Genomic DNA, 11986 nt, shown 5'->3' with positions numbered 1-11986 from the left:
ACACGGGAGCCCCCACTTGCTGGGTTGTTCCAAGCCCTGCTGCCAGGTACTCACTCGTGTCTATAAATTACTCTGGAGGGTCTTTCTTTAGAGGGATCTTGAAGCTGGTTAGTCTCTGCCCAAAGAGCTGGCTGAGGAGGTCATTCTGGGACTCGGCAGTCCGGCAGGCACGGGGGTTGGCAGGTTCAGCACCGTGGACAGCTCTGTCCCTCTTGGGGGGCCTGTGCAGGGGTCTCCCCTGGGCACAGGCCTTGCCCTGCCCCTCCTTGGGGCGCCTGCAGTCCCCGTGGGTGTGGCCGGGCCCCGCCTGCCGCTGTTGCTCTGAGGGCTGGGGTGGCATCGTGCCCTTCTGGCTACCGGGCCTGGCCTTGGTGGGGAGCACACGGCTGGGTGTCGCCTGCTTCCGGGGGGCCCGGGGGGGCTTGTCAGGGACCAAGTGGGCTCTCCCCAGGCTCCTCACACTTTCACTCCTGGCTGGCCCTGGGGCCCGGCCCTTCCTCTTCTTCTCACTGACCGTCCCATCCTCCCTGGGGCCCAGGCTCCCCCGGGGCCCCTGGTCACCGGCCTCCTTTGGCCCCTTGGGAGAGCCCTTGGCTGGGGCTCGAGGGGGATGCTTGTCTGGGGCGGGGCCCTGGCCCGGGCAGTTGGGCTTGGCTGGGGTGGTGGCTGTCTCACTCTGGAGCTGCCCGCTGGCCGGCTGGGGCCGGCTGCCCCCTGCCGTCTTGGTGCTGTGCCGTGGGCTCCCCACTCCCTGGGAGCTGGGGCTCGGCTTGGCTTTGGCGGCGGTGGGCTTCGGCCTGTCCTCAGTGCCATGGGCTAGCTCTCGGGCTGTCGGACTGGCCACAGCCTTCTTTGGTTGCCCCGGGAACCTGGGAGCTTTGCTGGGGTTGGGCAAAACCGATCTGTCCTTTGACAAACTCCGGCAGCCCAAAGCCTTGATGGCACTGCCTTTGTGGGAGGGGCTCCCTGGACCTGCCTCAGGCAGCATGGGGCTTGTGGGCACCTGCTTCTCCTTTGGGAGCAGGGAGGGGGCTTCCGGGCCGTCTTCAGGGGCACATTTGCCGGAGGCACCGGGGGCCCTGCCTCTCCCTGAGAATGGGCCGGCAGCCCTCTTTTCCTCTCCATCTTGGCCTCTGGCCCCTGGCCGGGGCAAAGACCCCCCCAGAGGGAGAGCCTGCTGGAGAAGAGGCCCGGGGCCGCCTGGAGAAGCCTCATCCTCGGAGCTCTCCGCGGCTCCGTCCGGCTTGTGGCCATCTTTGCCCTCTGCGGAGGCGGCCGGGAAAGGGGACAGGGCCGGGGGCAGGAGCTCCCGGAGGTCAGAGGGCAGATCGCCCCCTGTGACCGGGTGGCCCACAGGGTCTACAGGCCTCTCTGGGGTCCTGGGCTGCCCCCTGGTGGTGCCAGGAGCCGCCTCTGGGCAGGGCTGCGGCAGGGCTGGGAGCGACCCCTCGCTCCGGGTGGGACGGCTGCCCCAGGACAGAGGCCTGTCGGCGCCGCCGGGCCCCGGAGGGCTGCTGGGCGGGGCCACCTTGCGCCGTTTGCTGGGCAGGGCGCCCTCGCGCGCCGGGGCCTTCTGCGTGGGGGCGCCGGGTCTCCGCACGCCGCGGAACGTAAAGGGCTGCTGCCCCTTCCGTAGGTGTTTGTCCATGTGCCGGTCGAACTGCTCCTTCTTGGCGAAGGTGTAGTTGCAGGAGCTGCAGACGAAGGACCGCTTGCTGATGTGCGTGACGTCGGCGCAGAGCTCGCAGGCGTAGAGCGGCGTGTGCTGCAGCTCGGGCTCCTCCCTCGCCCCGTGCGCCCCGGCCAGGTGCGCGCGCAGCTCGCGGGGCTCGGCGTAGACCCGCGGGCACTGGGGGCACAGGTAGACGCGCTGAGGGCTGTGCACCGCCAGGTGGCGCTGCAGCTTGAAGGGCTTGGGGAAGCGCTTCCCGCAGTGGTGGCAGTCTCGGGAGGGGTCTTTGCAGCCCTCGTGCACGTGCACGGACACGGCGCGGAGGAGGGGCTCGCTGTGGGGGCAGGGGGCAGGGGACAGGCTGGGGGACGTCTCGGCGGAGCCGCTCAGAGGGCCGCGGTCCGCCGAAGCCCCGGCTGGGGCCGCGGTGCCATCTTGGTCGGAATGGCTGGCGGGAACCTTGGGTTTCGCCCGCTCCCTCCGGAATTCTTTCCCCGCCCCGGTCGGCTGTCCCGACGCCCCCGCGGGGTCGCCCCGTGCCTTGCCAACGGAGCGCTTGCCCCCGCCGGGCCCGGACGCCTGTCCCATGATGCTGCCCAGGAAGCGGGTGACGGTGCCGTCCCCCTCCCAGTCCCCCAGAGACCTCCGCGCCTGCCCCTTGCGGGCGAACCGCAGGGCGTGCTCCCGCAGGTGCTCGTTGTACATCCAGACGTCGGCGACCTCCCTCAGGCACATGCCGCAGGCCCAGCGCCCCGCCTTGCCCTGCACGTGCTTCTCCTGCAGGTGCTGGCGCAGCAGGTCCCGCGAGCGGAACCTGCGCTCCACGCACATGTAGCAGGTGGGCGGCGGCGAGGGGCTGTGGGCCAGCTTGTGCAGGTCCAGCCCGCCCAGGCCGCGGAAGCGCTGGAAACACACCTTGCACTTGTAGGACGCCCTCCTGGCCTTGGCGTGCCGCTCCCTGCCTGGCGCCCCTCCTGCCGCAGCCGCACCCTCCGCCCTTTTGCTCTGCGGCCCCCGGGAGCCCGAGAAGCTGGTGCCGGGGTCGCCCGCGGGGTCTTCACGGGGCCCCAGGAAGCACAGATCTTGCACCTCCAGTTTGGCGCCGAGCATCTCAAGATCCAGGGCGTTCCCGGGAAGCTCGCCGTCATAGTGTTCTCGCTCCAGGTCCGGGGGCTCCGGGCTCGCGCCGCCTGGAGAAGAGGCCATCTCTTCGGCGGGGCCCCACAGCTCCAGGTCTCGCCAAGCCGCCGGGACCATGTGCAGCTCGGGAATGTTCTCGGATGGGTGGTCCTCGGCGCGGCCGTGGGGCACGCCCTCCGCCAGGTCCGCCCCGGGGTCAGGCTCCAGGGCCCACAGGCTGGGGCTGGGGGCCCAGGGGTCAATGCCAGGCACCTTGCTGCTCAGGAAGCCCTCCAGGAGGAAGGACTCCGGCAGACCCGTGGCCTCGTCACCCCACGGGTCCTCGTGTGACAGGCAGAGCGAGCCCGAGTCGCTGAGGTCTGTGGGCGGGTGGGAGGAGGCCAGCGGGACGCCACCCCCCGCCTCGCCGCGGGGCTCCAGTGCCGGCGGGGTCTTTGGCTGTCTACAACGCTTCCCGTAGACGTGGGGGTTCTTCTTCCGAGTCAGGCGGCCGCCCAGAGGGAAGAGCCGAGAAAAGGAGGCCTCGTCATCAAACACGCTCAGAGGGTCCCCGAGGCCGGGGCTGGGGGCTGCAGGGGCAGCGCCCTCATGTTCCTGGAGCCTGGCCTGCGCTTTCGGGTTGAGCAAGGGGCCCTGGGGGCAGCTGCTGCTGGTGCCATCGGCAGGGGTACAGGTCTCAGGACGGCCTGGGGGACCCGAGGGGGGCTCACGCCCCTCCCCAACGCCTTGCCTCGCCCCGCCCTCAGCTGCTGTGCTGTCCCCTGGGGGCTCAGACCTGGCTGCCCACGATGACTCTTTGTGGAGATCTGACGTCCTGGTCTCCCTGGGTCCCCAGCACCCCCTTGCCAAGGCCGTCCTCTGTCCCCCCGACCCGTTCCCAGGAGGTCCCCCCTCCATCCCCCCTGGGCGGGCCATGCAATCCTGGGGTGACTTCCGTGCTGGCGTCTCCTCCTCTGTGCCCTCCACGCTCTCCATCACCCGGGGCCAGGGGGCGTCGGTGTCAGGTTCTTGGCTGCCCGGAAGCCCCGGGGAACTGGCAACGGCAGCGGATGGGTCCCAGCAGAATTTGTCTGTAATGACACCAGGAGAGACTGGAGGACCACTCCCCTCCCGGAACCTTCTTGCTCTGGGCTTCCTCGCCTTTTCCTGTGATGTCTTCTCTGGCTTGCTGGGGACGTCTGTGGGCACTCTGCCCCGCCTTTGGCCTCCCCCTTTCTCTGTCTGCTTGGGACAGGGTTCGTCCTTTACCGGCCGGTCCTGTTTCCTGGGCTCTGTAGGCCTCACGTGCACTCCTGGTTCGTCCAGGCCTGGGGGGTGTGGTTCCCGGCTAGGGGTGCAGCCTGGTGCTCCCAGAACGCTGAACCCCTCCCCGCCAGGTCCCTGGGACATCTGGGGACCCGATGCCTCTGCATAAGCCTCGGCACCCTGGTCAGGAGGCGGCCCGAGAACGTGGCTGGGGCCGCTCAGTGCCTGCCTCAGTTTCTCCTTCCCAGGTGCCCTGCGGCTTTTCTTCCCGGGGGGCTGGCATGCCTGGGGCTGGGGAGCAGGTGGGGCCGGGGGGGCCGGCTGGGAGGCAGCAGCCCTGCGCGGCCCGTGCTTCCTGGCTCTGTGGCGGCTCAGGCCTGGCCCGGAGCGGAAGGAGGCTGCACACACTTCACAGGTCACGGGCCGCTTGCCGGGGGCTCGGTCCTTCCAGTGGCCATTTTCTGTGGACACAGGCTTCTTTTTAAAGCCACGAGGCTTCGGTCTGGTGCCCTGGGGGCTGAGGGGGTCCCTCCGGGGTGTACGGTGAACATTTTTGAGGCTCTGGGGGGAGCTGGGTCTGGAGTCACTGGCTGTGCAGCCGGGAGATGGGATTCTGTCCTGGTAGAGCTCTGTGGAGGGGCGGGTCGCTGGGGGCCCCCCACTGCCAGCTCCAGATGCCGTCACAGCAGAGCAGCTGGCCCCCGCCTCGCCTTCCTGGCAGGCACAGGAATCTGGCCCAGTGGCCCCCCATGTGGAATGGTCAGCGGGCAGAGAGGTGACACCCTGGCCTTCGCTGTCGCCTGGGGGTTCCAAGGAGGGGGGTCCCGTGGGCATCCCATTGGGGCTGGTGTGGGGTGTGGCCCGCCTGCAGGGGCAGTCTGACCAGTCATCTGGGGTGGGAATGTCGGGAAGGGCAGTGACTTTCATGGTCACTCTCGGGGACATGGTCCTCACTGGGGGAGGAGGGGTGGCCGAGGCAGGAGATCTCCTTGGCTTCTCTTTTCTGGAATCCTCTAGAGGTCCTGACATGCTGCCTTCAGGGTGGTCCTCCCCCTGGGCGGGAGTGAAGATACTGATGAAGCCAGGCTGGCCCAAGGGAGGGTCTTCTGGGGGGCTCTGGTCCCCCAGGAGGGGCTGGTGAGCCAGGCTTTCCTTGAAGCCACAGGAGCTTGTCCTCAAAGATGGGGGCACTGCTGGTGCTCGCCCGGCCCCAGCATCTGTGGCGGCTGGGGTGCAGGCTGTCCTTCGTGGAGGTGCCCCGGCAGGAGAAGAGGCTGGTGGGGGCCGCAGGCTGGGGGGATCCCTGCAGGATGGACGTGCCAGGAGCAGCCCCCTCTGCTTACCTGAAGGCGGGTCTTTCTGGGGCAGGTGTTCTGGGCCAGAGGGCATGGGGGTGGCTACGGGAGTGGGCAAGGGCAACTGGTCCCCTACAGGGGGTGCTGGGCTGGCTGCCTCCTCTGAGGTCCTGGCCCCCGGCCCAGTTTGGGCGTGGGCTGCTACCAAAGACTCTGCATCAGAGGAGGTGGGGCTTGGGGTGGCCCATGCCTCTTTTCCAAGGCCCAAGACCGCCCCATTTCCCTGGAGCTGTCCCCCTAGCTGGTCTGCGCCCCTGGCCGGCCTGGCCAGGGCAGCTACAGGATTGGCGTTGACTGTGGAGAGGTTGTCCGGCCCCACCAGGCTCCCCCGGTTATCTGGCTGCAGTCCGCTTGTTCTGCCTTGGCCCTCGGGCTTCTCAGCCTGGCCGAGTGAGTCCGGATGTCCATCAGCCTCGGGCCCCAACTGACATCCGGCCACCGCAGGGATGGCTGCCATCGGTACCTCCCCTGGGACGTCCTGGGTGGGGCTGCAGGCCATGTTCCCCCCCTGCACACTGTCCCCTTCCAGATCTGAGGGGTCACTGCACTGAGGGCTCTGGGTGTCAGTGGGTGGGGGCCCCTGTGAGCCCAGGGCATCCTCCTCCTTCCCAGCTGCTCTGGCCACCAGGAGCTGGAGTTGACGCAGGGGGCTTGTGGCTGGGTCCTGGGGCCTCCTGCCAGGGCTGGTGTTGGGCACACAGGCAGGACTTGGGGAGGCCCCCACGGGTACGAACTCCTCGTTAGCCTTAAGGCCTGGGTCCCCCACCCCAGGGAGGGGGAGGCCTGCTCCTTCTGGCCAGCCTGCTCTGCTTCCAGAGTATCCCTTGGGAGCGTCTCTGTGACTGTCACCACAGGATGGGGTGGCGCCCCAAAATGCTTCCAGCTTGGGGGGCTCTAGGCAGGGCCCTTGCACCTGTGTGCAGGGAAGGCACAGCAGGGTTTCGCTCTGGTGCATCCCGGTGGCCCCGTTATTTTGGGGAAGAAAAGGCTCACAGTTCGGGCTGTGCTTTGCTAAGCTCCTCCCGTCCAGTGGAGGTTTGAATGGCCCTCTAGAGCCGGACAGAGAGACTTCCGGGTGGAGCCCACAGTCCCCTTCTGCCGTTGGGGGGCCTGTGTCGGAGACTCTGGCTCTCTGCACTGCTTGGAAGCTGTGGTCGGCCCCACTGAGGCTCACAGGAGCCCCGGATGCCACGTCCGCACGCGCAGCAGGGGAAAGGGCGGCTTCTCCCGTGCGGGATGAGGGCCACTCCTCACGCTCGATCCTTAGCATCCTTTCCGCGGCGGCCGCTGCTGCTCCTGCCCCTTCTGGGCCTGCACTCGATTCCCCAAGACCGGTGAGCTCGGCCTCGGGCTTGGAGAAGGTGTCCCTGGAGGGCGAGGCGGCCCGGTGGGAGGGCAGAGGGGCCCCGGTGCCCGCGTGCGTCCTGCCCGAGTGCCCAGCCGCACACAGCAGCTCGGGGGTCTCGTGTGCGCCTTTACTCTGCAGCTGACTTTCCAGCTCGGCGACCAGTCTTTTGATTTCAAGTTCGTCTTCAGACAGGTTGCCCATAAAAGTGACGCCACATTCGCTGATCTTGCCGGGCAGAGGCGGGGGGCTGGCAGCCTCTGTCCCTTCACCGGGGCACTTCCTGCTGAATGCCTTCTCCCCCAAGAGGTCAGGAAGGTGACCCATATGGCTGGCCAGCACGGGGGTCTCCTCCAGCAGGGACCAGCCCTTGTCGGGCAGAAACGGGGAGTATGGCGGCTCTAACTGGGGTTTCCTTGGTGGAGGGGTGGCACACACCAGGGAGGGGCGTGTGTGTCCACTTCCGGACAGGCTGCTGTAGATTGGCGGCTCAAATCTGTCCACAGGCAGCCCCGAGAAGAGGGGTGTGGACTCCAAGGTCAACGGCGGCGAATCGGCCCTGCCCGGGCCCACTCGGATCGTGTAGGTTGGATTCCTGGGTGGTTCTGGCTCGAGGGAACCGGTGTCCACAGCCTCCTGAGGAAGGTGCATGTCGCCGGCAGGCAGAGCGCCTGAAGCTAAGGGCTTGGAGTACAGGTCTTCTTGGAAACAGCCAGGCAGGTCTTTGGGTCCAAGGAACAATTTGCCGGGGGGGCTGCCGTAGGGCTGGGGTCTCTTTTTGGCAAATGGAACCCCCACGGAGTCTCCGTTAAAAGGAGCGGAGTCGCAGCCAAGATCGGGGGTCTTCAAAAACAGGACTCCAGGTTCAAGGTAGGCGGGGTCGGTGGTGTTAGCGACAGGCACCAGCAGTGGTCCCGGGGGGTAGGCAGGGGGGTCCTCTCTGTCCCGGGAGACGGGCGGCTCCGTGCACCGGGCAGTGCCCGGCAGACCGCCCGCACCTGCTGCTGGCGAGCTCCCACGGCACGCCCGGGCGTCCTCTCTGCCGGGTTCCGGCCGCTCTGGGGCTGGGGGGCGGGGGCTTCCTCCCGCACAGGGGGCTGGAGACGAGCTTGCAACCTCCCCGGGACCTTTCGTGGCGTCCGGGGGCAGCCTCTCGGCGGTTTCAGGGCTCTTGGCGTCTTGGGGGATGTCCGGCGCTGGACGGGTCTCCTCTGGGGCCTTGGTGCCGGCAGGAGACTGCAGTAGGTGCCCGGGGCCTCCCTGCTCGGGGCCTGGGCTCCGGCAGCCCCTGTCCTTTGCGGCTTCCTGCCTCGCCACCTTCCTGGGTTTCTGCCGCCCTGGATCCTCCTTGGGGCCCGGGGTCCCAGCCACCTCCCTGTGCCTGGCGCCTCGGCGCCACCGCCGACAGCCGTGGCGGGGCCGGCCTCTGAAGCGGGAGCCCGGCGGCCGCGAGCCGTCCTCCTCCTCGGACTCCGAGGCGCACGCGAGCTCTTGGGGCCCGACGTGGGCGCTGCTGGGTGCCGGCCCCGAGGACGCCGGGGGGCAGTGCCCGCCCTGCCCCTGCCCCCTGGGGTGCTTGTTCTTCTGCAGGACGATCTTGTGGATGAGCTCCTTGCTCCAGGTACCGCCCCGCAGCCGCCTCCTCCTGCAGTCCTTCCCCGGGGAGCGCCGGAGGCGCTGGGAGCTCCTGGTCTCCACGGGCAGGGCCTGTCTGGCAGGATGGCCCTGGCTCTCCGCGGCCTGGGTTCTGAGGTCCCGGAGGCGGGGCAGGGACAGTTCGGCCCCGTGGCCTCTCCTCCTCGGCCTCGGGCGGGTGGCTCTGGGGCCCTTGCGGCTCTTGGTGGTGCCTGATGTGTCCAGCCCTTTCTGGAACAACTTAAACCGCTTCCCTCTCCCGTGCCGGCCGGCCGGGCCAGCTCCATCTGTGTCCGCAGGCGCTGGGCCCAGGGAGCGGGTTTGGGGCCTGCTGCGGGCCGGGTGGCTCCCGTTGCCTGGCCGGGGGCCCGGGGGCTCTGGTGGGGTGGCCCCGGCTGGGAGCGGGGTCTGGGCTTTACTCTCTGGCGTCGTCCCCACCCTGGTCCTGGGGGGGTGCCCAGCCCCGGGACCTCTGGGGCCAGAAGGCTCCTCGTCAGCAAAGACGTCGATGAAGCTGCTGTCGATCTCGGGGTTGTCCGACTGGTATCCCAGGCCGTTGAGTGCCTCGGTGATGAGGCTGTCCAGCTTGGCATCGTCCTCCGGGTCCAGGCCCACCGCAGGGAGCGGGAAGGGGGCGGCGGCCAGGCCGGGCAGGAAACTGGTCCTCAGGGGGTCATCTTTGCTGTCGGCCCGGACGTCCCCGCTGGCTAGGAAGGGGGCCGTCTTGGTGTGGCCGAGCAGGCCGGGGCTCCCGCTGGCTGGGGCTCTGGGGGTGGCGGGGGGCCCTGGGGGCTGCTGGTGGCCGTCCTTGGCCCTGGCCAGCAGCACGCTGCAGAACTGCCGGTGCCCCAGGAAGGCGGCCAGGCTGCCGTAGTTCTGGTCACACTGCCTGCAGGTGAGCAGGACGTCCAGCTGGTCCAGGCTGGCGCTGCTGAGGGGGAAGTGGTGGGCGGGGTAGGGGGGTGGCTCCCGGGGGAAGCCCTCCAGCCCCCCGCCGCCCCCCTCGGGGCCTGCGCCGGGGAACGGAGCCTCCTCCAGGCATTTGAAGGAGCCCTCGGCCCCCAGCCCCTCTGTGGGGAAGGGGAAGGCTCGGAGGGGCTCCGGCTGGTAGTGAATGGGGACGGTGTGGGGGCTGCTGGTCTCCCGGGCACGAGGGGGCGGGTGGAAGAAGGTGGGGGGCCCGAGCGGGCCCGGGAGCTGGCTCTCCTCCGGGCTGGGGTTGGCCGGGCTGCTGGGCAGCGGGGACAGCGACGAACAGGAACTGCTGCTGGCCGTGTTGGTGGCAGGCGAGGGCAGCGGGGACTGGCAGGGAGAGGCGCCCACCGCCCTGGGAGGGGGCAGGCCGGGCGTCGTGCGGGCTGAGGCCTGGGCCTGGGCCACCCCGAAGAACAGGGGCTGGGCTCCGGGCTCCTTCAGCCCATTGTAGGCGAACAGTCCGGGGGAGCCGCCACCGTGCCGGCTCGGGCTGTTTCTCAGGACTGCCAAGTTCTCCCCCGGCCCGGGCGTCTTGCCCGCAGCGGCGCCCAGGGCTCCCTGGCCGCCCCCCTGCCACTCCGGGGCCCCTGGGGGGAAAGGCAGCCGGCTCAGCACCTCCACTCGGTGGGGGCTGGGCCCGGCGGTTGGGAGCACCTGGGGCCAGGGCAGAGGGGGACTCTGGGGGAGGCCGAGGCGCTGGCCTAGGCTGGGCTGGCCTTCAAAGAATGCATTCCTGGCCGAGGCCGGGGGACCCAGGGGAGGTGCGGGGTAAGGGGCTGCAGCAGGGTCCCACAGCTGGGGCAGTCTGGTGGGCAGTGGCCCCGGGGCGGCCAGCTCCGCGTCCAGAGACCCTGGGCTGGAGCTCACTCCGCCGGCTCCGGGGCTCCCGTAGGCCTGCCCGGGAAAGTGCCTCTGTGGCAAAGAGTTTGGTGGCCCCCTGGGGCTCCCCAGCCCCTCGTGGGCCGAAGGCGGTCTCTCAGGGAGCGCTTTGGTCAGGCTCTTGTGCAAACTGTCCGGAAAGGTGGCTGTGCTCTCCGAGAAGGGGCCGGGGGCCGGGTGAGCAGCACCAGGTTGTGAGGGAGCACAGCCGAGGTCACCGGGGGCGTCGAGGCCGGGCTGGCCCGGGTAGCAGGGAGGGGGTTGCGGAGCGGGCTGGGTGGGCAGGGGGTAGGCCTTGCCCGTGCCCACTGCCTCCTCCGGCCACGCCCCCCGGGGCTGACGGAAGACGAACGCTAGAGCGCTCTCCGCGAACTCGGGCCCGGACGTGCCCTCGGGGAAGGGTTTTGGGCCGGCCCCACGCAGAGCCGGGAAGGGGTACTGGAAGGAGGCCACCCCGGGGCCGTCCCCTTCAGGAAAAGGCTCTGGCTTGGCAGAAGGGACCCCGAATCTAGCACCTGGGAAGCTGTTGTCGACAGTGGGAGGCCAGGCGTCCGCCCCGCCGGCCGGGAGCTCCGAGTAGGAGGCTGGCCTGTGGGGGCTGGTGCCGCTGCCCGGGGGGGCCCTGAGGGGCGGGGGCCCGGAGGTGGCGTTCGGTGAGGTATAGTTGGTGGAGGTAAAGCTGGAGGGGGTCTCCTGGAAGCACCTTTGGGAACTCAGCTCTTTTGTAGCAGCTGGGGCCTCTGCCTCTGGGGCCCCGGGGTCCTTGCCCAGCGGGCCCTCGGGAGTCTGGTCCGGGGTGGGTCTGGCCCGTGAGCCGGAGATGGTCCCCGTGTAGAGCTGCTGGGGGCTGCCGTCCGCCCTGCTGGCCTGTGCGCGGCTCCTCCCTGGAGGGGCCCGGGGGCCGCCGCCCTCCCCCGGGAGGCTGCCCAGGGACGGGGCTCTCGGGAGTGGGGCCTTGGGCTCCACCTCCCTGGCCTGCCACTTCTGGGTCTCTGGAGGCTCCCCAGCCTGGGCCCCGCAGCCTGTGGCCTTGGCGGTCCTGCTGGCTGGGACACCGTCCTCACCGGGGGGCCGGGAGGGGCCCTCCGTGCCACCGGCCACCGGGCAGGGCTGCAGGTCTCGGGTCATGGCTGCGGGCGGTGCTCTGCGGGGCTGCTCCCCCGGCATGGCCCCTCCGTCTGGGCGCTGGGAGGACGTGGCGGTCCGAGGGGGGCCCTGGAGAAGACTGCTCTCATGGTCCTGAACGGGCCCTGCAAAGACAGCGCAGGGTGAGGGGGGGGCTTGGGGGCTCCGTGGAGGCTGTGGCAGCTGGGTGGGGGGACCCCGGCAGCTGCACAGAAACCCTTGCCCTCGGTGGGGGGGGCTCCACTCCAACGGCCCCTTCACAGGTGAGGGAATGGGTCCCCGCCAGACTGAGAGAGGGCCCCCTTTGTGGGGGAGAGGGTCTGTGAAGACCCTGGCAGCAGCGGGGGTGATGAGCACCCAGAGGCCTGAGATGAACCCAGCTGGGGCCAGGGGAGAGCCCAGGGAGGAGCGGGGGGTCACCCTCGCCTGCCCGGGGAGGGGCCTCGCAGCAGGAGCAGAGCGGCGGGAGACAGGAGGTGAGGCCCTGCTGGCCCAGGACAGCCTCAAGCCTCGTGCTCTGGGGACTCGCTGGTCTGTGTCCCGAGGGAGGGGCCCGCGTCCAGGCTCCTCCCCGGGACTACCCCACCAAGGAGGGGGTGTTGTGCCTGCCTGGTC

The 11986-nt window shown here is 69.7% G+C and overlaps 1 protein-coding gene across 1 annotated transcript; it reads right to left on the bottom strand.

The window, feature by feature from the left end:
• ZNF469 (zinc finger protein 469) lies at positions 1-11413 on the bottom strand. The gene has a single exon (XM_042919297.1). The coding sequence runs from the start codon at positions 11411-11413 to the stop codon at positions 68-70; it is 11346 nt and encodes a 3781-aa protein (XP_042775231.1). The 3' UTR covers positions 1-67.
• Between the last annotated feature and the right edge of the window lie 573 nt (positions 11414-11986).

Source organism: Panthera leo, chromosome E2 (assembly GCF_018350215.1).
Source record: "Panthera leo isolate Ple1 chromosome E2, P.leo_Ple1_pat1.1, whole genome shotgun sequence".
Taxonomy (NCBI): domain Eukaryota; kingdom Metazoa; phylum Chordata; class Mammalia; order Carnivora; family Felidae; genus Panthera; species Panthera leo.
The sequence above is the reverse complement of the archived record's forward strand: the minus strand, read 5'-3'. Positions and strand labels throughout refer to the sequence as shown.

Bases quoted from the DNA above. Each gene is read 5' to 3' on its own strand.
- ZNF469 (XM_042919297.1), bottom strand. From the start codon at position 11,413: ATGCCGGGGGAGCAGCCCCGCAGAGCACCGCCCGCAGCCATGACCCGA.